This window comes from Lepidochelys olivacea (genome assembly GCF_965140295.1).
Source record: "Lepidochelys olivacea isolate rLepOli2 genome assembly, chromosome: 3".
Taxonomy (NCBI): domain Eukaryota; kingdom Metazoa; phylum Chordata; order Testudines; family Cheloniidae; genus Lepidochelys; species Lepidochelys olivacea.
This window is the reverse complement of record NC_140413.1, coordinates 11,936,039-11,959,229: the sequence shown is the minus strand read 5'-3', so window position 1 is coordinate 11,959,229 and position 23,191 is coordinate 11,936,039. Positions and strand designations below refer to the sequence as shown.

Sequence of the window (23,191 nt, the reverse complement as noted above, 5' to 3'; positions counted from 1 at the left end):
TTCTCAATGTATCAGCAGCGTTCCATGGCAACCTCCAGGCCGGTCCCTGAGATTTCCCTGAGACATTTTAGGAAAGCAGCAAGCTGGTCCCTGGTATCAAAGAGGTTGAGATGCACTTCTTTCAATTACTGGTCCTTTTGTAACTGAAAGAGCTGAGCTGAGAACTGCAGTTGCCTTTGTGAGCAGAGCTCAGCTGTGACTCCTGCTGTTTGACAAGAAGGAGGCAGCGCTCAGCAGCCATTTTTGTCAGCTGGCCAGCAGTAGGTAGAGCAAAGTGGCAGGTGGGTCCAACCACAGTATCCTGCAGACAGAGCAATTGGGTGGACTACGGTGGGAGCAGAGGAGTTTGCAGGCCGTTTCACTGGTCCCCTCTAGTGAGGCCTCCCTGTCCTAGCTGCTAAAATCATTATAGCAGGACAGGTGGCAGAGCCTGAGAACTGCTTAAGAAACAGGGACCCTGATTTTCTTGGGACCACAAACAGAGTGGGGAAAGTGGGAACCCATGAACTGCAAATAGGGGATTGGGAGGTGGAAAAATTGCATCAGCCACTCAGGATCCAATTGTTTGTGGCTGTGACACATGCCCCCCTGAGGTAGTAGGTGACAAAGTGAAACTGCAAAATTTGTCCGAGTTCACCCTTTCCTTTCCCCAATAAAACTCATTTAAACCTCTGTTGAATGTGCTTGCGAGTGGGTCCAGTTTTGCCTATCAAAAGGTGGCCAGAGTGGATATGGGTTCCCAGATTACTGCGGGGGGCTCCAGCTAATAGTAAACAAATGGTAGAGAATCCCCTAGAAAGAAGGACCCAGCCCTTGTTACTCCCAACACCCCTGGCAGAAGTGTTATAGTACATTCGCCTTCCCCCAACTGCTTCACAGCTAAATTACACCTTCATGGTACCTCTGCTTGGGTCAGGGCTGGTCCAATCCCACAGAACATCCGCAACATAAGGCACCGCACTGGAGACAGATGATCTTGACATTTTATTATTTGAATAAGTATTGTAGCATCCCCATCACTGAACACAAGACTGAGATGCCAATTACACAAAGGAAAAAGCAGTATTAGCTGTACAGAGAATGAAACAGTAAGGACCACTTTCAACATCCACTCCTGCTGAGAGCCCTTTACAGAGAGTTACTAGTACAATTCTGATAGACCTTGCACCAACGCTGCTAGGCAGGCATTGGCACCATGAGAAAGTTACTCAGGACAGGTTCCATTATACACAAGTCATCGGACACAACTCTGGGCATATGGTTTTAGAGCTTTCTATCAATATCATCTCTCTGTGTATAAACCTATTACACCATATAATGCAGAAGTCCAAACCTTCAGTCTTACAAATCACTGGGCAAAAGGGAGTTAGTAACACTTTGCATCCTTCTCTGCTTGCCCCTGGAGAACACTGATAGAAATGAGCACTAATTCAGCTGACAGTACTTATGGAGTTGCTGGGTAAAGTTTTCATATGTGCTTGAGTCCTGTTAACTTTAAGTGGGACTTGGTGCTTAAATCCCTTTGAAAATTAATGGGACCTAGGCTCAAAAGCATCTAAAACAATTAGACATTGTTCTTTCAATGTATCATGTATCTTGTTCTACTCATTCTACAGGAAGACTTATTAACATGGATGAGAACTCTGGACAGAGATCTGGAACCACATGTATCCCTTAGAAACTCTGCAGCCTTAAATTCCTTGATATGTAGAACCCTGGTATTGAAACAGGTTACCAGCTCAACAGTTCCTAACCTTTCCAAACCCTGTCACCAATCTGGTTTTGAAATTCCAGATAGGGCTGTGAGATTCACTCATCCTTGGCTTCTCTTACCTACCATCAAGTCTAACATTGCACAGCAGGAAGAGCCTTTGAATCACATCTGCCAAGTCAAACCTGCCTACTCCTGGGAGCATCAATTAAAATCCAGTTGTAGAATCATTGTTCAAAATGGTCCGAATATCACAGCTCAGGTTGAGTTTCCCTGAATACTTAGCTGCAAAAGGACAAATTATCTTGACTTGTAAATGAATCAGATTCAGGTCTTGAATCACTAGAGATTATGGAACCCAATGTCATTTTGACAGTCATTTTCCTGACTAAGTGCATATTAATATCCCATTTAAAAACCTGAAAGTATGAGAATTTATAAAACTGTCGCCACCAAATGGTGAATTTGTGCATTGCCATTGTAAAAAAAGTAAAAATTACACTTTAGGCAGACATTTAAAAAATGGAGGAGGGGTTTAAAAGGACCACCTCGGAATGAGAAATCTATGCTACGTGAAAGTGTACAGCAAAAACTTGTATCCTGAGCTCTCCACATGGAGATAAAAATCTCAAATCAGCCTCAACTATTGTGTCCTGAATGAAGCTCGTTAGAGATTGCATACAGCTGAGACTCACCTAAAGCACATTTAGAAGACAAGTAATTTGTACTTAAGGGCTTTTTGCTACTCATAAAAACAAAAACACTCCAATGGTTTTGGAATCAAACTAATCAAAACAGACTTTGGATCCCCAGGCCTTCAAGAACCAGCTTCTTTATTTCTTCTCAAACTCCATGAGACAGTACAGAGCTACAGCTGCAGAGTTTGCCAATTCCAGCTTGGGCTATAAATGGCAGAAAGTTCAGTTCTGCCAAGTAATGCATTCAGGATGGGCCTAAGGACTCATAGGAGAAGCGTTTCCAACTCCAATTCATGAGAACCTGGCATCTCCCACCCCGAAGCTCAGATTAAGAAGATAATGTCATCAGACATCATGATCTGGTTATCGTCTTGCATGCGCTCCAATGCCACCTTGACTTCAGCTGCCGAGAAGGGGTCAGGGTTATCCAGGTTGATGGACTCCATCAGGCTCTTCAGACCCACCGACTGCGCATGGGCAGCTCTGAACACCTCCAGAAGACCAGCCTTGAAAGCTTTCAGCCTAGCCAAGCAGGAGGAAAGGTAATTAGAACCAGAAGCTAGACTCAAATCATTCTTCATTCACAGCCATTAATTCTTCCCCAGAGAGAGTGTCACAGTTCCCAGCATGAGATCAAAGATTGAGGACCCTAGCACCTGCAACCTACCTTGGGAATTTTTAAGGGGTCACCTTATCAATATTCTGTGATTCTGTGAAAATGGTTAGTCTCTAAGGTGCCACTAGTACCTTAGTGCCTTATCTGCCAACCACGTGAGTCAGGGTCAATGGTATCAGCTATCTGACAGAGTGCCTTCCAAGCAGTAGGATTCCAAAGTGCTTTACAAACTAGATAGAATTGCTGCACCCGACCTGGAAATGCTGTTCAAGACAAGAAGCAAATAATACCCCAACTGAACTGCAGATGGTATTTTACCCACTTCAGAATCTGGTCAGCTCATAGGGGTTAAAGTCCCCTAACTCTTGTGACTGCTATTAAATGTATGAATGGTTTGTGCAGGATTGTGTTCTACTCCACGGGGGAAAGGTCACCACAGCTCCACCAAGAACTAAAAACAGTGGGGGGACTAAGGCAAGTCACTAAGACTGTAAAACTTTCCCAGAGAAGGACCATTTTCTGGGGTGGTTTGGCTCAGACTGGGTTTGCCAAAGCCCAAGCAAGAAAAAATGAACATGGAATACATAAGCAGACCCAAGGCTTCAGCAAACAGATAGCGACAACTCTCATGGAAGGGTTGGAAAGCACGTTGGCCAATCAGACTCCCTATGTGGGAGACGGGTGATTTCTGACAGGTTTAGTAAGCATGTATGACCTGTCATTCGATACGTTTCCTATGTAACGCTTTTACTCAAAGAATAAAAGTACTTTGCTTTAGCAAAGCTGTGTGGTGACCTGTAACAGTCTTTGGTGACAACGCACAGCCCAGATGCTGGCCTTAAGGCAGACTGGCTGGCTGGAGCTGTCACAGTGCAAGGCAAGGAGCTGGGCTGTCTTACAACCACCAGTTAGAAGGGAGTGGGACATGGGACCCTGCTCAGAGACACAGGATGGCTGGAGACCTGAGAACACAGGGGTACAGGCACCTAACTGTCATAAAGAGTGCCATGTGATCTCCCGTGACCAGAAGCCCTGACCATATCTTACATCTATCCTAAGTGGCAGCATGCACCTCAAACAACACAGTCCCCCCCCTTAGCACCATGTGGGGCAAGGGCTCAGTACCTAATCAGAGATGCTAAATGGGTCACTCATACCCCTTCCTGGGTATTTACCAGAGGTTTTCCATTCAAATACTGCTCTAGCTCGACGCTGCTGAGTTTATAAGGCCTAAGGGGATTTAAGCCAAGATGGGGCTACGGATGCATAATATAGTAATTAACTTCCACCTCAGGCAGACTTAGTGCCCAGAAAAAGCATGGTGCTCTGGGTATATCTGAGCACAAGATACCAGTGGAGTGCACACATTTCCCTGGCACTTGGAACCGCAGGCTCAGGTGAGACTTGCAAGGCCACAGCTGGTCTCCTTATTCTCTTTACTCTAAGGAATGGACGTCTTCCAACGCCCAGTCTGCTCCCCCAGCTGGAGTTAAATCCCATGAAGACACGTACATTATCCTAAATTCTGTCTGCAATATAAGCCCCTAGCCCATCCACCCACCCCCCCAATTAACATTCAATATTGCGAGCAGGGCAAAGAGTCTATTACCTACATGGGGTCTGGCTCAAATCCACCCAAGCCAGTAATGACCAGGAGTTGCTACCATCCAGATGCCTATTTGAAGTGAGTCAGGGCTAGTTAGGTATCTGCATCAAAAGCAGCCTTTCTATACACACTCAGCAGGAAGAGGAAGGTCTGGACTGCCCCTCCTTCTCCCCCAAGCAAGGAGAAAGGCCATACAGAGTGGGTCAGCTCATACTGCCCGATTAGGCTGAACCTGTTTTGTGAACGTCAGTCTCCAGGATTGTCAAGCTGGCTCAGTATTTTATTTAAAAGGAAGAGTGGTGAATCCCCCAGAATTTCCATCTTTGTTTCTGGATAAGAGTTTATTTGATGCTAAGCCACAGAGCTGACCCGTTTGAGATCCAATGACATAACTCCCCACAACTTCTTTAGCCCACCACTCACCTTGAGTCAGCCAACTCGGTCTTTTTGCTCCCTCCAGTCTCCGCAGGTTCAGGGGTCTTTGGGGTATGTGCCTGGACTGGAAGCAGAAAGCGAAGATGAGACATCTGGCAACTAAGAGCTACACGTCATCCCTCCAATGCCTGCGCGCACACAAGATACAGTAGCATCTGCTGCAGCAACCAGGGGTTTAGTACCATGTTTTACCCTGTATCTGTACAGTATCTTGCAGCATGGCGCTGTCACTAACTTCTTTCCAGAGCAAGGATAGTATTCCTTCCATGTAGTTTTACAGTGGCTAATTAGTCTTACTGTTAATTCAGTGTCTAGCACAATGGGACTCTGGGATGCTACCATAATAATTAATTAATAATTAATATCCACTCTCTCACCAAAGCCATGGAAGGAATAATGCCACTGGTACACCCTGGTGATTTCCATAGCTGTATCTGATTTCTGTAGTGGTTACTTTCAGATGTCTGGGGAAATGGGAGCATGACGATGACACAGCATTGCTACCTATAGCATACCATCCTGGTACTCAGTTTGGATTTTAGGAGGTCTTTAGCACTCATGTGCCCATCATGGCCAATAAACTGTTCCTCAGCCCAAGACATCTCCCTCCCAGGAAGACTTGCCCTATGCACACTCTTTGAGATGGGAGCAGGGTCTTCATCTCTGGTTGCCTAAAAACAACAGCCCCTTGAAAGTGGGCCCTTGTAAAGCACCGCAAGAGTGCAACATCAATGTGTAATGACCACGGTAAACTTTTGCTAACAGCAAGGTTGCTATATCCTGGACCAGTCTCCCAAGCAAAGCGGTGGAAGCCCACTTTCTACAACTGGACAGAGGCTATAGGGAACAATCCTGCACTGGCCCCAGGGGTTGGAGCTGATCATCCAAGGTGTCTCGCTCCCACTTTCCAGTGTCTGAGAGAAGCTCAGTTCATCTGTTGCCCCAAAAGCTGTGTCAGCAGGCAGCTTGAAACACAGCATGCCATCCAGTGGACTCTTCCACAGCATGCTCAAGTCCAGCATCAGGCAGGAGACAGCAACTTACAGCCCCTTGTGCACACAGGATCCAGGAAGAGAGGGAAAGAAAGCCACTCACCTTCTGGCATTTCCTCTTCTGTGTCACTGAAGTCATAGGGGTCATAGGACTCCCCCTCTTTCGCTTCCTGATCCCCAGGGTGCGCCTTCTTCCTCCTGCAGGGCAACAGAAGGTTACTGCCACTCCTCACCACTCTAGGCAATACACCTCCAATTCCACAGGGGAGGCACTTCACACCTCTAACCACTGGGCGGGGATACAGCCGGGCCACCTGCAGATTGCTGGGGAACTCAGTGCTTCTCTTCAAACACTGAAGGAAGACACCCGGGTTGGTTCTGGTAACAAATGAGGAGCAGCCCTGAGGCTGGCCAAAGCATTTGGAAGTTTATAAAAAGATTCAGATTTCCACCCCTCAAAAATCATGACATTTTCTAAAGCTTTCTCCTCTGCCTCCAAGTCCCAGACAGAGGTTCCAAACCTACAGACAGTTGGTGAAATACCCTCTAGCCAACAGCCTCGGGGGATTTAGCTTTGTTAAATGCAGTCTGACCTCTCCAAGAAAATCGATTCCTGGAGTTGTTTCTGCACACAGATGCGGCTGGTCAAGTTCACAGTCTCTCCCATCCAGTTGGGTTCGCCAGTCCCAGCTAGTGCTCCCTCCCAACATGCATCTCCAGCCCCCAACACACCTCTTTTTCTTTCTCTCTCCACCCTCTGGTTCCTCTTCCTCTTCAGTCTCTGTATCATCCTCCGCCTGCTTCTTGCGTTTCTTTTCCTTTTCCAGCACCTGCAAAAGGGAGCCAAACAACCCAACCCAAGCAGATTAACAGGAGAGTCAACCCCTCAGGCACTGAAGTTTTGGAATAGCCTTCAAAGGGAAGCAGTGGGGGCAAAAGACCTATCTGGCTTTAAGATTAAACTTGATAAGTTTATGGAGCAGATGGTATGATGGGATAATATGATTCTGGCAATTAATTGATTTTTAAATATTCATGGTAAATAGGCCCAACGGCCCATGATGGGATGGGATCTGAGTTACTACAGAGAATTCTTTCCTGGGTATCTGTCTGGTGAATCTTGCCCATATGCTCAGGGTTCAGCTGATCGCCATATTTGGTGTCGGGAAGGAATTTTCTTCCAGGGCAGATTGGAAGAGGCCCTGGAGATTTTTCGCCTTCCTCTGTAGCATGGGCCACAGGTCACTTGCTGGAGGATTCTCCGTTCCTTAAAGTCTTTAAACCATGATTTGAGGACTTCAATAGCTCAGACATAGGTGAGAGGTTTATCGCAGGAGCGGGTGGGTGAGATTGTGGCCTGCATTGTGCAGGAGGTCAGACTAGATGATCATAATGGTCCCTTCTGACCTTGATATCTATGAATCTATTTGATACATGCTGAGTCTCCAACAGAGAAGTCACAGCCGTGGTCTGGGAACGGAAAGTATTTTACTCAGCAGTGGAGATCTCAGAGTGTTGGGTATCGTAATTAAGCCTCAACACCCCAAGATGTAGCCTATCATGCCCATTTCATACAGGGAAACATGCACAGAGGTGGAGTCACCTGCCCACAGTTAGCAGCATAACCAGAAATAGAACCCAGGAGTCCTGACACCCAGGATTCCAAAATTACTACAATGCTTACTCCTATGGTACCTCTTGCTGCAGTCTCCAAGCACCATGACCCAGGATTAAGTCAACTCGCCACGAAAAAGAGCAAAACTCCAAATCCTTCCCAGATTAAAGACCGCCAAGAGCAACTGCCATTGCTTGCTTCCTAGACCACGCAGCAAGGAGCCCATTGCAGCTGGGGTCTTGGAAGGTGGCTCGCAGCAGCGAGTCTTCTACCTCGCGCTACAGCTGCCAAGCCCCAGCACTCAGCCTGGACTCCAGCAACAGCCAGCACCACAGCTGAGAGCCACACAAAGAAAAGCCAGATCCTGGAAATTCCAACAGGAGGTTTGCCCCTTTAATTTAATCCTTTGGCAGCCGGAGTCCTGGGTGGTTGCCACGCCCTGCGGGCACCCTGGCTACACTCTCACCTTTTTGAAGTAGGCGAACTGCACCAGCTCTACGGCAGCTTCCGCGTCCTGCAGGTCGATCGTTTTGTTCATCCTGGCCTTTGCGTGGGCCGTGGAAAGCCTGATCAGCGTCTCCAGCGTACGGGCCGTGACAGGGGAGGTCTGGGAGGGGAGAGGAGAAGACAGTCCAGCAACTGAGGGATCAGACAATGGCTCCATGTTGCGGCAATGCCCACATGTTCATTATGGTCCATGCTGGACAGCTGCAGGCAGAGTCCCAGCACAGATAGAGCAAGGCCACACCCCCGAAAGCCTTAGTCACGTGCTGCTGTAGTCTACATATGTCTTAGGATGCAAAGGAAGCCTGTGGAAGACGCCCCTCAAAGAGTTGAGGGACAGTGCCAGTCATGGAACAGGAATAGTATGCACATGATATGCTGTGGGCTATAGCCTCACGTGATCCATAGCATCCCAGCGTACTAGGCCAGAGTGAGCCTTCGCTTGAGGCTCAGCATGTGTCTTTGGAGAAAGGACCATGTGAAACTTAAGTGCATGCGATTTCCTCCTCTGTACCCCCCGCCTCCCCATCTCGGGGAATCGGCATTGGAAATGTGCTGCTCCGAGAAGCACTGGCAGGCTCCAAACTGCAATTCAACTGCTTGAAAGCCAACTTTAGGGCAAGGGAAATAGACCAACATTCCCCCCCCCCCAGAGAATTATTAGCAAAAGCCTGGGAGAATGAGAGGAGTTCACCTCTCTGGAGCATCATGCCCCTAAGTGGGCGTCTCACAAGAGAACATCTCAGGGCCGGATGTGTGACTGTTTCCTTGGCCCATGGGAAAAGGATGGAGCTGACCCATTCTGGTCTCTTTCCTTGTCTGCTCCTGCCTCCCACACCCCGGAAAGATTTGCTCACCCTGGCAATGTCGGAGCTTATCTGGTCCTGGCTGCGGAGGCGGGAGTACTCCTCCGCTATGTAATTCGCTGACTCTTGGGTCAACACCGGCTTGATGATCTTGGCCACATGGATGTATTTTCTCATGAACTCCATGCTAACTATCTTCTCTCTGGCAGAGACACACAAACATATACACAAGTTACGGAATGGAACCAGGAGACTCCATTTTTACTGTGCCGCTCCCTTCCAAAAGGAAGTCGTCCCCCTGGCAACATGAGCAACACACAAAGAACAGGAACACTCCGGGCTGTACGTGGAACATACACATGCATGGAATGCTCAGCCACATACAATGTTCTTCATGATCCTCTTACAGACTTGTGGTATGGGCCAGGTGCAGAACGGCTGCTGTGTTCCATCCCAGGGCTGGACACCTGTCCATAGAGGGCTAGTGATCCTTCTAGGGATCCTTCCACACAAAAGGCACTATATAAAGGCAAGGTACTGCTGCTGCAGGCGACATTTCTCCCACTCCCTTGACAAGCCCACAAAGGAGCTTAGGTGCCAAAGCCCCAGCAGTTTACAACCAGTCATACCGTGAACCTCCTCAAAGATAAAAACCATGACTGAATCACTACAGGGATGGGGCAGACAGGGACACACTCACTTGTGCCTCTTGGGGCCATGCAGAAGGTTGTCGTGTTTTTCATACACTTGTAGCTCCTGGTCCTCCTCCTGCACCACATTAGGATCATCCGTAGCCAGGATCTCTATTGCGCTGCCCAGGGGCATGGCTGGGGGAGACATTAGGAGAGCAGGATTTACGCATCATCCAGGCCCGAACCCTTGAGAGGCTAATACGTAGCTTGGCTAAGCCACAGATATCAACCCAGAAACCTCTACAGCTGACTAGCACTGAGGTGAGAGAGCCAAGGTTTAGGGTGGTAACAGGGCGTGTATAACTAGGTAAAATGGGATGCGACTGAACAAAGCAAACTGTAGACTAGACATCAGGGAAAGCTCATTTCCTGCGAGATCCGAGTATCCTTCCAGGGGGAGTGGAGGAAACGCCCAACTGGACAGGACAAGCCACTGGAGAACGTGCTGCAGACAACAATCTTGCACTGGCCCTACCCCGGAGATGGACTAGATCCAATAGGATTTTCCTCTTATTTAAGACTCTAAGAAAGGAGAAGCTCGAGACCAATTATGCTGCAGGTTTTGAGCCCTCAGGAGTTTTGCATATCACTCAGCTGAGCTCACCCGGTCACTAAATCAACCAAGACACAGAACAATGCAGGAGAGCACTGGAGATTAGTATGGCTCTGCCCGAGTCAGATACCTCAGCCACTCCCAGTAGCTCAACCTGCTGTTTATTCTGCTGCTGGTTTTCACCTACCACTTTTGCCACGACTGTTCGGATAACCAGGCATGCAGCAAGCTACTGGCGGGCGAGAGCTAGTCTGCTTAACGGTCAATGCACTACAATGGGGGAGATCAGAGTCCAGCCCCTCAGGGCACAGGAATAAAGAGAAACTTCTGACCAACGACTACGGGTCCCCAGATGGCGAGTGCAACATAAAGCCTAGAGAAATTTGGGGGTGGGGTGGGTAGGAGGGATCCCACAGTCTTGGGCAAGGGAGAAGAAACACGGTCAGTTGGATTGGGTCAGACCAATGGTCCATCAAGCCCAGTAGCCTGTCTTCCGACAGCGGCCAGTGTCAGGTGCTTCAGAGGGAACGAACAGAACAGGGCAGTTATCAAGTGATTCATCCCCTGTTGTCAAGTCCCAGCTTCTGGCAGTCAGAGGACTAGGGACACTCAGCATAAGGTTACGTCCCTGACCTTCTTGGCTAATAACCAGAGATGCACCTATCCTCCATGAACATATCCAACTCTTTTTTGAGCCCAGTTATACTTTTGACCTTCACAACATCCTCTGGCAATGAGTTCCGCAGGCTAACTGTGCGTTGTGTGAAAAAAATACTTCCTTATCTTTGTTTTAAACCTGCTGCCTAATACTTTCATTGGGTGACCATTGGTTCCTGTGGTATGTGAAAGGATAAACAACACTTCTTTATTCATTTTCCCCACATCAGTCATGATTTTATACACCTCTATCATATCACCCCTTAGTCGTCTCTTTTCCAAGCTGAAAAATCCCAGTCTTTTTAACCTCTCTGCATATGGAAGCTGTTCCATGCCCCTCATCATTTTTGCTGCCCGTCTCTGTACCTTCTCCAATTCTAATATATCATTTTTGAGCTGGGGCGACTAGAACTGCACACAGTATTCAAGGTGTGGGCGTACCATCGATTTACATAGTGGCGTTATGATTTTCTGTCTTATTATCTATCCCTTTCCTAATGATTCATAATATTGTTAGCTTGGACTGCCACTGCACACTGAGCAGATGTTTTCACAAAGGAGTCAAGATGAAAGCAGGTAGGGGGGAAAAAAGAGAAAAGACTCAACTCACCATCCCCATCCTGCTCGCCAGGTCCTCGATACCGGTGCATTCGCAGGACGTGGTCCGAGATCTCCCTGTCGTGCTCCGGGTCCATCTGATCCAAGACGATGAAGAGCAGATCGAATCGGGACAGCAAGGAGTCTTGAAGGCCAATGTTCTCCATGGGAGTTTTGTACTGATCGTACTGCAAAGAGCAGGGAGATGAGTTACAAGAGACCCTGAAACTATCAGAAGCACTTGGACATCGTGGCTTTTCGAGGGACTGGGTGTCACAGGATTTAAGAACGAAGGTGCTAACACACCATCCTGGTCTGAACGCTGCCCCTGGAAAATAAACCCAGCAGTATTGCTCCGCTTCACCATGCCTTGTTGCCCCATTTACAAAGGGAACTGGTACATTTTACATTCTGCCTCCCCCAGAGTCGACACCAAGCCAGGCACTTTCCAGATCAGAGCTGAAAACCTCATGTTGCTTTAATTGCTCAGTTTAACAGCTCTTGAGCTGAGCTCCAGAAAATGGCCTAGAGGCCATGTTCAGTCTCCAGCTCATTCATTTCAAGATGGGGTGCACTGGACGTGAGGGCAGAGTCTGGGCCCAGTGTGGACATTAGGATATGTTTTTGGCATCCACAGCTGCACGGAGACCTACCCAGGACCCTTTTATTTTGATCAAGGGTTTTTACCATCTAGAATTTTTATCCGAGCCTCTTGCTCACCCCTCAGGAGATCAGATGATCCTCTCCTGGAAGGTGGGTCCGGTCTCTCTAACTACTAGGAGAAGAGCTGATCCGAGAGAGCCCCACCGACAGCACTCGCCCTGACTCACCCTGCCGTAGACAGGATTGGCTGCAGCCAGCACACTGCAGCGGGCGTTGAGCCTGGCATGGATGCCTGCCTTGGCAATGGTCACGCGGCCCTGCTCCATCACCTCATGGATGGCCGTGCGGTCGATGTCTGACATCTTGTCGAACTCATCAATGCAGACCACGCCCCGGTCAGCCAGGACCATGGCTCCAGCTTCCAAGCGGCGTTCACCTGCGGGGTGGAGCAGGGAGTAATCCAGGGTTATGTACGGGCCATCATCCCCAAGCCCTCCCCTTCGCTCTGAAATTCACAGAGATCTGACAGATCCCCGGCATCTGGGGTTCAAATCCCCAAAACTCTGGTGCCCAAGGAGTACGTGAAATTCTGGCTTCAGAGACCGCTCTGCCTAGCTCTCCGCAGCGGAGAGTGGTGGGGGCAACGCAGGGAAAGTCAGGGAGATGAATCTTCAAGACAGAGAGGCATGGGAGGACCTGGGGGTGGGATGGGACCACCTTGGGTGAAAAGTAACCAGACCCTATTCAAAGAAGCAAAGTTCTCGCACAGGTACTCCCAGCAGCAGGAAGGCCAAGCAGCTCTGTGCGGTGATTTAGGGACATGGCGCTACCAGCTCCTGCTGCCGATTGGGATCCCACACAGGATATGGGAGAGCTGAGAGCCATCTACCTAGCTGCCCGGGCAGGCGCCACTCAGTGACGTGCAGCCTGAGAAGATGTAAGAAGCTGCACCCCAGCGGACATCCGCCAACAATGCTCTGGCACCAGAGAAGAGGTTCCCATCATGTAAAAGCTTCCAGCAAGAGCAACAAGTGGTTCTGTGATGGCGGACAGATGTTACAGCAGCCTCGCATCTTACAAGCCATTCCCTTTACTTCCTGCCTCACAGCATCCTCTGCCAGCAGAGCGCTTCAACGATAACCTTACCGGTTTCTTGGTCCGTGGTGACGGCAGCAGTCAAACCAACCCCGGAGGAGCCCCTACCGGTGGTGGGGATGGCCCGGGGGGCTGTGGAGAGCACGTAACGCAGCAGCTGAGACTTGGCGACTGAAGGGTCTCCTGGAAAGGACAAGTCCGAGCAATAATGAAGTGTCCCATCACACAGGCTTTGCCCTCCCGTCACCATAGCATCCCAATGCCACTCCCCTCCACCCTACCTATCAGCAAGATGTTGATGTCTCCTCGGATGCGGCTCCCGTTCTCCAGGACCTTCTCCACCCCTCCAAGCAGCATGCAGAGAATCGCTTTCTTGATATACTCATGCCCGTGGATACTGGGGGCCAGAGACCTCGAGAGTTGGTCAAAGACATCCTAAGACAGAGGAAACGAAGTGTACCACATAAAAAAATCCAGCCAACAAGAATGGCTTCCCTTTCAAGGGACATGATCAGGTAGTTCAGGCTTTGCTAGTCTAATGAGTGGGCTTAAAATCAACAGGAAAGGAAGGGGCTTTCACTGGCAACTGTTACACATCAGGCACGTTCCCCTGCAGGACAGGAGCCCCCGACAACACGGGGCTAGGTCAGGAGAACTAGAAAGAGAGACACTGATTCAACTAGTCCACTGTATCTCAGCCAGCTGAGAAAAAATGGGTGTTTTAAATCCCTTCAGCAGTGACCTAAGGGGAAGAATTTTTACAATGCGATTTTAACCTGGGTGCACCTCTGAGAGGCAAAAAAGGGAGGTCTTTTCTTTGTTTTGTTTTTTTTACATTGGGCCAGACCTTACATCAATGTTATTTACAGAAGAAAGATTCTGAGCTTCCTTTAACATTCCTGCCCATTGCTCAAGTTCCCTCCCTCATGGTAAAGCAGCAACCCCTTTAAGAGCAAGGTCGCCTGGGAAATCTCTCCAGGACATGGTTCTGAAGGGAAGGTCAATCTGAGGGCACTCTCTGGTTAAGAAAAGACCTGCAGGCACTGCAGTAAGAGAGGAGGGGTATGGATTAGGGTTGATTTGTTTCTCTAATAGGTAAGTGTAGGATATGACCTTGTATCCTTTGAGTCAATGCTCAAACTTTGATCAGCTAAGGAGAAGGGGAGGGTCTGAGAGTGAGAAAACCTAAGACTTCTGCGAAGAGCAGACATGACTGGATTCCAGTGTGATCAGTGCATGCACAAGAGAGACGTTTGATCAGATAGACACTGAGCTAGTATCTGAAGAGCATCAACATGAAGCAAAGAAATTGTTTATGCTGGGCCGAAGCGATGAGAAGAAACTAAGCAAATGATACAGGGACGACTGAGTAAGAGCCCCCATACACCTGCACAGGATAAGTGGGGGAAGCTATATCTTTAGAGCCATTTAAAGCTGGACAAAGTACTAGAAAACATTCCAAGCTACCCTGCCTTGCGCCATGGGGATGGGTTAGCTGACCAGTGTTTATGTTCCCATTTCTAATATACAATTTTCTACAAGGTGTGTTTGAAAATAAAGCTTAATACCTTTGAGCGACTTTTGCTAAATCTCTTGATCTTGGCCACATCAGAGGCAGAGTAGAGAGGCCGAACCTCTTTGCTCATCTGCTTCACATGGCAGGCGATCAAAATGGTTCTGGAAAGGAGAGGGAGCTTGGTCAAGTCTAGAACACAAAAACCCTGCAGACAGACCCAACCATCCAAGGTTACATCCATTACAGCAATCACCCACAGCGTCCTTCCATAAGGGTCCACTCCTCAAGCCGAGTCTTGGAGACTCTGGAAAGCTCAGAAAACGATGTATCCTGATGCCCTCATGTCTGCTTAATTAACTGAGCAATAAGACCATTTTTCATCTGTGTCCGCAATACTACGTCTCTATCCTTTGTTTGGTCCTGGCCATCCACAGTCACTAGAGAGCTAATGGAACCTTCCAAGAGATTCAGGGTGTTTGACTCGGTGTTCTGGCCTAATTACAACGCCATGCTGCTGTTCAACAGCTATTACATCCCACCCCAGAGCTGGCTGCATCTCAGTGGCAAGTGAAGTGCTCCTCCTATAAAAGGTAGAGCATTCTGGGATCTTTCACGATGAAAGCAGCAATATGAAGGGAAGGTGATTACACTGTGTGCCTCACCTGAATGTCCCTGATGTGTAGCCCCCCTTCTTCCCCGGCAGACAGCGGTAAGTTCCAACAACCTGGATTCGGTCCCCAGGCTTCACCCTGTCCACCAGGTCATCATCCAGAACAACGTCCACAGAGCGAGGAAGCTGACCAGCTGGGGCCTTCTCAGGCATCTCCTGGATGGTGATGGTTTGATGGTCCTTGTAGACAGAGAGGCCAAATTCCGTCTCCAGGGGATTGTTCTCTTCATCCTGGATGAGCGACACAGTAATGAGATGCCTCATTCACAGGAGCATGGCAAAGGAGTCTCTGGGATCAGATGGGGTCACCCACACAGGGAAGGGAGGCTGGAGTGTCCCTTGTGGTAGCAGTGAGACAGGACTGTGCTGCAAGGGGCTTCTTTATTGAGGCTGCTGGACACAGAGACCTTGTGGTTCATCCAGGCTCTCCAGCTCCCAGACTAACAGCCTGTACTACCTAGCGTGAGCCCCTTGGGCCTACCCAAGCACTAGGACAGACTAAGCAGTCATGGAGAGCTCTGCTGGCTACACCAGACAGGCAGTCACAGATCACCCGTGCAAGAGCAGTTACACAAGCAAGACCTTCAGGTGAGAAGAGTGTTATTTGGTCACTGGCAGCCCAATTACCCACTATGTTCTCCAGAGACCGAGTGATCACTCTGCCTAACAGACCGTTTGATCCAGTCTGACTAACAGATGCTTCTGTCTCACCAGGAGCCTAGGTTTGAACTCCATCAAATCCAGCACAGACTGCGAAACAATTCATAAGCTGCCTCCTCTGCGCTGCTGCCTTCAGGACTGAAACGGTGTTAACCGATGCAGATGTCTGTTTCTTGGGAGGGCATTCAACTGGCCGCTAGGAGGGGCTCCACATACATCGGCACCTCTGCTACAGCAGAGCCGATACATTACTGTTGTTTAATCAACATGCATGCCCCACAGATGAAGCCAGAGGGAGGTAACTCGCTCCCAATAGCTATATGGGACAACTGCAGTGAGGTCCACTGGACTCAGGAGACCTGGGATCTATACCCAGCTCTACCACTGGCCTACTGTATGGCCTTGGGCAAGTCACTTCCTTCCCCAGGTCTCTGGCAAATATTTGACGCTGACTCCGTTTGCTCACCTTAGTGGGGTAGACAGAGCTGGATGGAAAAGCTTCGAGAGTCGTCATGTCCGTGTATCGGCGTTCAATGGTCTTCTTGGTAGCAGGGCAGTAATGGACGCTGCGGACGATCTTCGGACGTACCAGAGAGCCTGCATTCAGATTTGTTTGGTGGGAGGAAAAAGTTAGGAGGGAAGAAACCCTGTAGACCTTCCCCACTCATAGAATCTCAGTTGGAAGGGACCTCAGGAGGTCATCTAGTCCAACCCCCTGCTCAAAGCAGGACCAATCCCCAACTAAATCATCCCAGCCAGGGCTTTGTCAAGCCTGACCTTAAAAACCTCTAAGGAAGGAGATTCTACCACCTCCCTAGGTAACGCATTCCAGTGTTTCACCACCCTCTTAGTGAAAAAGTTGTTCCTAATATCCAACCTAAACCTCCCCCACTGCAACTTGAGACCACTACTCCTTGTTCTGTCATAGAATCATAGAATATCAGGGTTGGAAGGGACCTCAGGAGGTCATCTAGTCCAACCCCCTGCTCAAAGCAGGACCAATCCCCAACTAAATCATCCAATGCAAACCAATGCAAGCTGGTTAGCCCAATAGTACGTTTAATTCTAGATGGGAAGATCTGCTACCACTGAGAACAGTCTAGATCCATCCTCTCTGGAACCCCCTTTCAGGTAGTTGAAAGCACCTATCAGATCCCGCGCCTCCCCCCCCGCCCCATTCTTCTCTTCTGCAGACTAAACAATCCCAGTTCCCTCAGCCTCTCCTCATAACTCATGTGTTCCAGTCCCCTAATCATTTTTGTTGCCCTCCGCTGGATGCTTTCCAATTTTTCCACATCCTTCTTGTAGTGTGGGGCCCAAAACTGGACACGGTGCTCCAGATGAGGCCTCACCAATGTCGAATAGAGGGGGACGATCACGTCCCTCGATCTGCTCGCTATGCCCCTACTTATACATCCCAAAATGCCATTAGCCTTCTTGGCAACAAGGGTACACTGTTGACTCATATCCAGCTTCTCGTCCACTGTCACCCCTAGGTCCTTCTCTGCAGAACTGCTGCCTAACCATTCGGTCCCTAGTCTGTAGCGGTGCATGGGATTCTTCCGCCCTAAGTGCAGGACTCTGCACTTGTCCTTGTTGAACCTCATCAGATTTCTTTTGGCCCAATCCTCTAATTTGTCTAGGTCCCTCTGTATCCTATCCCAAGCCTCCTTATCTACCACTCCTCCCAGTTTAGTGTTATCTGCAAACTTGCTGAGGGTGCAGTCCATGCCATCCTCCAGATTATTAATGAAGATTTTGAACAAAACCAGCCCCAGGACCAACTCCGCTTGATACCTGCTGCCAACTAGACATGGAGCCATTGATCACTACCCGTTGATCCCGACAATCTAGCCAGCTTTCTATCCACCTTATAGTCCACTCCTGTTCACCATGGCTTCAGCAGTGGGGTTTCTACCTGTTCCACTGGGAGATCATCCCACAATAACAGATCTCGGGGCATGTTCCCTGACAACAAGCCTAAATTTCTCAGCTACCTTTCACTCCATGACTCCTAGTTACACCCTAGAGCATCCCTGACGTTCCCACTGCTCTAGCGTCTACAGATAGCTATCAATCCCACGTGTGCATTCAGAGGGAACATCTCAGCCCCCGCACACCATACTCACATTTTGTCACAATGCCCTCCACGCAGACCACGCAGCCCAGAAAACAGGATGTCAGCGTCCGGGGCGTCACATGTTTGGAACCAAAGCTGCCCTCGAGCCCGATGTAGAACTCCTCATACTGCTTAGCGTACGTGGCATCGATGGATGCAACAAAGTCCTTCAAGGCACGCTGAAAGGCGACCAGCTCCTCGAAGGCATTGCTCAGGAGCCTGTAGCAAAAGGCAGCAGGACTCTGGTCAGTTCAGCTGCTAGGAGAGGATCTTGCCAGCACATCCGCAGCAGGAAGACCCTTCCTTCACACAGTGGCAATTCCGAATGCCTTCACAAGTTAATAGCAGAGCTGGGCAAACACCAACAGATATTTCCCCACCACTCACATGAGAATTCACTTCAGTCAAGAAGTGAGTGTGCTATGGACATTAAGTCCCTAACCAGGTTACGCACCTAACCCCCACCGCAAGTCTATGGGATTTAGGAACCAAAGTGACTGAGGCAGTTTTGAAAGTCTCACTAGGTGCCTATCTGTAGGTGCTGAAATATTTGTGTAAGTCTGGCCCTAAACCCCATTAGATTCCTAAATTACCTGGGTGCTTTTGAAAGTGTTCCCATCCCTTATATTCGCTTTCTGCTTGCCAAGGTCAAACCCAGGAGGGGAGCATAGCGTTGACATCATCTAACTACATCATGATAAAAGCTACCTGTGACTCATCTCCTGTGATTTTACATCAAGATGGCTAATGCACAGTAAAAAAAAACAAAACCAAAAACACACTACACACGCACCCCTTTTTGGCAGTGAAGGCATAACCTTAGGTCAGGTCCACACAAGAAACTTTTGCCAGTATTGCAAGTCTGTTCGTGGTATTTTTTTTTGGGGGGGGGGGGGCGGGGGCGGCACCATTTTAATATGGCCTATGGTAGATGGTTAAGTGCTTTGGCTGATATATCTTCTGTTGCTCAGGGACCCGTTATAAGGTATAGTGGCAAAAACACTTTAGATGTCAGTGTAAGCTGCATCTACATTAGGATGGTTTGCTGGTATAAGTACACAGGCAAACCTTTTCTAGCGCATACTGGGCTTAAGAGAGAAAGTAATAGCTTAACCCATTGGCCTGCCTACAAAGTTTGCCAACAGGGCAACAACTGTAATGGCTCTCCTCTCATGCCAGTCACAAAACCTAAGGACATTCAGAAGCTTGCGTGCTATGCAGTAGCCGAATGGAAAGTATCTTGCTAACCGCTCTTATCCAGTCCCTTCAGAGGCCGCTCTTACCGGTTGGCTCTCTTCTCATTCTTCCTCCGCAGGTCATTGATGCTGACAATCAGACGATACTGATTGTCACTGATCACATCCCGGACTTTGCTCTGGTAAATCCCCTGATCCTCCTGCAACATGCCATGGGAGAAGGGTTCCATTTTACAAAGTTAAGCCAGTGAGATGCAGCCCTTTTGATCTGATTCCAGAGTCTTTAGTGGCTCAGAAAGTCCCCAACTGTTATTGATGCCAGAATCTCTTTGTTGCAAGGTGTCATAAATAGGAAGGGTAGGGTAAACACCTTTAAAATCCCTCCTGGCCAGAGGAAAAACCCTGTCACTTGTAAAGGGTTAAGAAGCTAGGATAACCTCGCTGGCACCTGACCAAAATGCCCAATGAGGAGACAAGATACTTTCAAAGCTGCAGGGGGGAGAAACAAAGGCTCTGTCTGTCTGTGTGATGCTTTTGCCGGGAACAGAACAGGAATGGAGTCTTAGAACTTAGTAACTAATCTAGCTAGATATGCATTAGATTTGGTTTTGTTTAAATGGCTGATAAAATAGCTGTGCTGAATGGAATGGATATTCCTGTCTTTGTGTCTTTTTGTAACTTAAGGTTTTGCCTAGAGGGATTCTCTATGTTTTGAATCTAATTACCCTGTAAGGTATTTACCATCCTGATTTTACAGATGTCATAAATATAAAGGGAAGGGTAAACCCCTTTGAAATCCCTCCTGGCCAGAAGAAAAATCCTCTCACCTGTAAAGGGTTAAGAAGCTAAAGGTAACCTCGCTGGCACCTGACCAAAATGACCAATGAGGAGACAAGATACTTTCAAAAGCTGGGAGGAGGGAGAGAAACAAAGGGTCTGTGTGTCTGTCTATAGTCTGTCTTTGTCTGGGATAGACCAGGAATGTAGTCTTAGAACTTTTAGTAAGTAATCTAGCTAGGTACGTGTTAGATTATGATTTCTTTAAATGGCTGAGAAAAGAACTGTGCAGAATAGAATAACTATTTCTGTCTGTGTATGTTTTTTGTAACTTAAGGTTTTGCCTAGAGGGGTTCTCTATGTTTTTGAATCTAATTACCCTGTAAGGTATCTACCATCCTGATTTTACAGGGGGCATTTCTTTATTTCTAGTTACTTCTATTTTTATTAAAAGTCTTCTTGTAAGAAAACTGAATGCTTTTTCATTGTTCTCAAATCCAAGGGTTTGGGTCTGTGGTCACCTATGCAAATTGGTGAGGCTTTTTATCCAACATTTCCCAGGAAAGGGGGGGTGCAAGTGTTGGGAGGATTGTTCATTGTTCTTAATATCCAAGGGTCTGGGTCTGTAGTCACCTAGGCAAATTGGTGAGGCTTTTTACCAAACCTTGTCCAGGAAGTGGGGTGCAAGGTTTTGGGAAGTATTTTGGGGGGGAAAGACTCGTCCAAACAGCTCTTCCCCAGTAACCAGTATTAGTTTGGTGGTGGTAGTGGCCAATCCAAGGACAAAGGGTGGAATATTTTGTACCTTGGGGAAGTTTTGACCTAAGCTGGTAAAGATAAGCTTAGGAGGTTTTTCATGCAGGTCCCCACATCTGTACCCTAGAGTTCAGAGTGGGGAAGGAACCTTGACACAGGGAAAGGCCAGATAGAGGGAGGCACTCTCAATCCCCCTCCCCACCCTGGGGTACGTCTGCACTTTGAGTTGGAGGTGCAGTTCCCAACTTGTGGAGACATACCCACACCAGCTCTGATGGAGCTGGCTCACTAAACTCAGAGCATAGCCATACCAGTGTGAGCCACAGGAGGGGCTAACCACCCAAAGAATGTACCTGTCTGAGAGCACAGGCACATACGTGAGGTGGCTAGTACCCTCCTGCCGCCAGAGTTACAATCTATTTAGAGCACATTAGCTCAATCAGAGCAAGCACAAGAATGTCTCCTCCAGCTGGGAATGGCAGCACAGGAGCAGTTTGTAATGGGGGTGGGGGGGGATCTCCACCCAGTAGAGGCCAGGGTGGGGGAGAGCTGAGAACCCACAGCTCACCCTGTGGGGCTGGAGGAGGAAACAGGAAACCCAGGAACAGCCCTCCCCTCCCCCCCCCGCACCCCTCTGCGGCCTCCCCCTCCCCCCAGCACCCCTCCCCCCCATCCCCTCTGCGGCCTCCCCCTCCCCCCCCCGCACTCCTCCCCCCCATCCCCCCTCTGCGGCCTCCCCCCCATCCCCTCTGCAGCCTCCCCCCCCGCACCCCTCCCCCCCATCCCCTCTGCGGCCTCCCCCTCCCCCCCCATCCCCTCTGCGGCCTCCCCCCCGCACTCCTCCCCCCCCAGCACCCCTCTGCGGCCTCCCCCTCCCCCCAGCACCCCTCCCCCCCATCCCCTCTGCGGCCTCCCCCTCCCCCCAGCACCCCTCCCCCCCAGCACCCCTCTGCGGCCCCCCCAGCACCCCTCTGCGGCCTCCCCCCCATCCCCTCTGCGGCAGGGCCGGGAGCTCGGGGATTTCGGCCCCCCGCCGCCGCCGCCGCCGCCTCACCTCGTCGTCCAGGAAGTCGAGGTAGTCGCGCTGCGCCTCCCGCAGCTCCGCGTCCTCCAGCCCCGCCGGGGGGGCCGCCATGCTGCCTGCGCTGGGGGAGCGCGGAGCGCGCCCTGCCCGGGGCTCCCTGCGCTCGGGGCCGGCTGCGCGGGGGCGAGGGGCGGCGGGACGGGACCAGAGGCTGCTCGGGGCCGGGGGGAGGGGCGCGAACCCGCGGAGCAGAGGGTGGAGGGGCGCAGGCCGGGCCCGCCGCGCTCGCGCTCCCGCCGGCTCCGCCCCTGGCGCCAAAACGCGATGCCTTTTCCCGCCACGGAAAAGGTCACAAAAAGGTTCCCAGCCTGGCCTTCTCCCATTGGCCAGCCTCTGACGGCGCCGGCTCGCCGCCAGCCAATAGTCGAGCGTGAGGGGAGGAGCCCCACCGGAAGGATGGGACTGGATCCCAGCTCCAGCCAATCACCGGGGAGGGCGTGTGGAACTGTGGGGCGTGGTATACCGGAGGGGGAGTTCTCCCGAGCGAGTGAGAGGCCTCTGCTGTGCGAGCGCTAGTCCGCCCTAGGGCATGCTGGGATATGTATTTTCTTCGAACTGCTCTGAGTCGGAGAGAACATTGCATGCTGGGAGGTGTATTACGGCCAGGGGCATGCTGGGATATGTAGTCCATCAGGGTTGGCTGTTTTTGGATCAGTTCGGATTCTCTGAACCAGCAAATCAGGCACTGAAACGTTGCTAACCCAGCCCCTGTCACTCAAAAGCCAGGAGTGAGGCCCCCAAACTCATGAGATTAGTAATAATAATAAATGGAAAGGTTTCAGAGGAACAGCCCTGTTAGTCTGTATTCGCAAAAAGAAAAGGAGGACTTGTGGCACCTTACAGACTAACCAATTTATTTGAGCATGAGCTTTCGTGAGCTACAGCTCACTTCATCGGATGCATACTGTGGAAACTGCAGAAGACTTTATATACACAGAGACCATGAAACAATACCTCCTCCCACCCCACGCTCCTGCTGGTAATAGCTTATCTAAAGTGATCACTCTCCTTACAATGTGTATGATAATCAAGTTGGGCCATTTCCAGCCCAAATCCAGGTTTTCTCAACCCCCCCCCTCCTTTTTCAAAAACTACACACACAAACTCACTCTCCTGCTGGTAATAGCTTATCCAAAGTGACCACTCTCCCCACAATGTGCACGATAATCAAGGTGGGTCATTTCCAGCACAAATCAAAGTTTGTGGTATTTGCCTTCAGGTTGCTCACCTTTA

General features: G+C 49.7%; 1 protein-coding gene across 1 annotated transcript; it reads right to left on the bottom strand.

The window, feature by feature from the left end:
- Positions 1–971: 971 nt before the first annotated feature.
- MCM3 (minichromosome maintenance complex component 3) lies at positions 972–22,207 on the bottom strand. The gene is made up of 17 exons (XM_084624663.1): positions 21,929–22,207; positions 19,429–19,541; positions 18,156–18,364; positions 16,493–16,623; positions 15,359–15,597; positions 14,749–14,857; positions 13,462–13,615; positions 13,232–13,363; positions 12,313–12,521; positions 11,496–11,670; positions 9,684–9,810; positions 9,035–9,185; positions 8,140–8,280; positions 6,791–6,888; positions 6,162–6,256; positions 5,055–5,130; positions 972–2,931 (listed from the first exon to the last, which is right to left on the bottom strand). The coding sequence occupies exons 1-17, from the start codon at positions 22,007–22,009 to the stop codon at positions 2,733–2,735; spliced, it is 2,439 nt and encodes an 812-aa protein (XP_084480789.1). The 5' UTR covers positions 22,010–22,207; the 3' UTR covers positions 972–2,732.
- Positions 22,208–23,191: the final 984 nt, after the last annotated feature.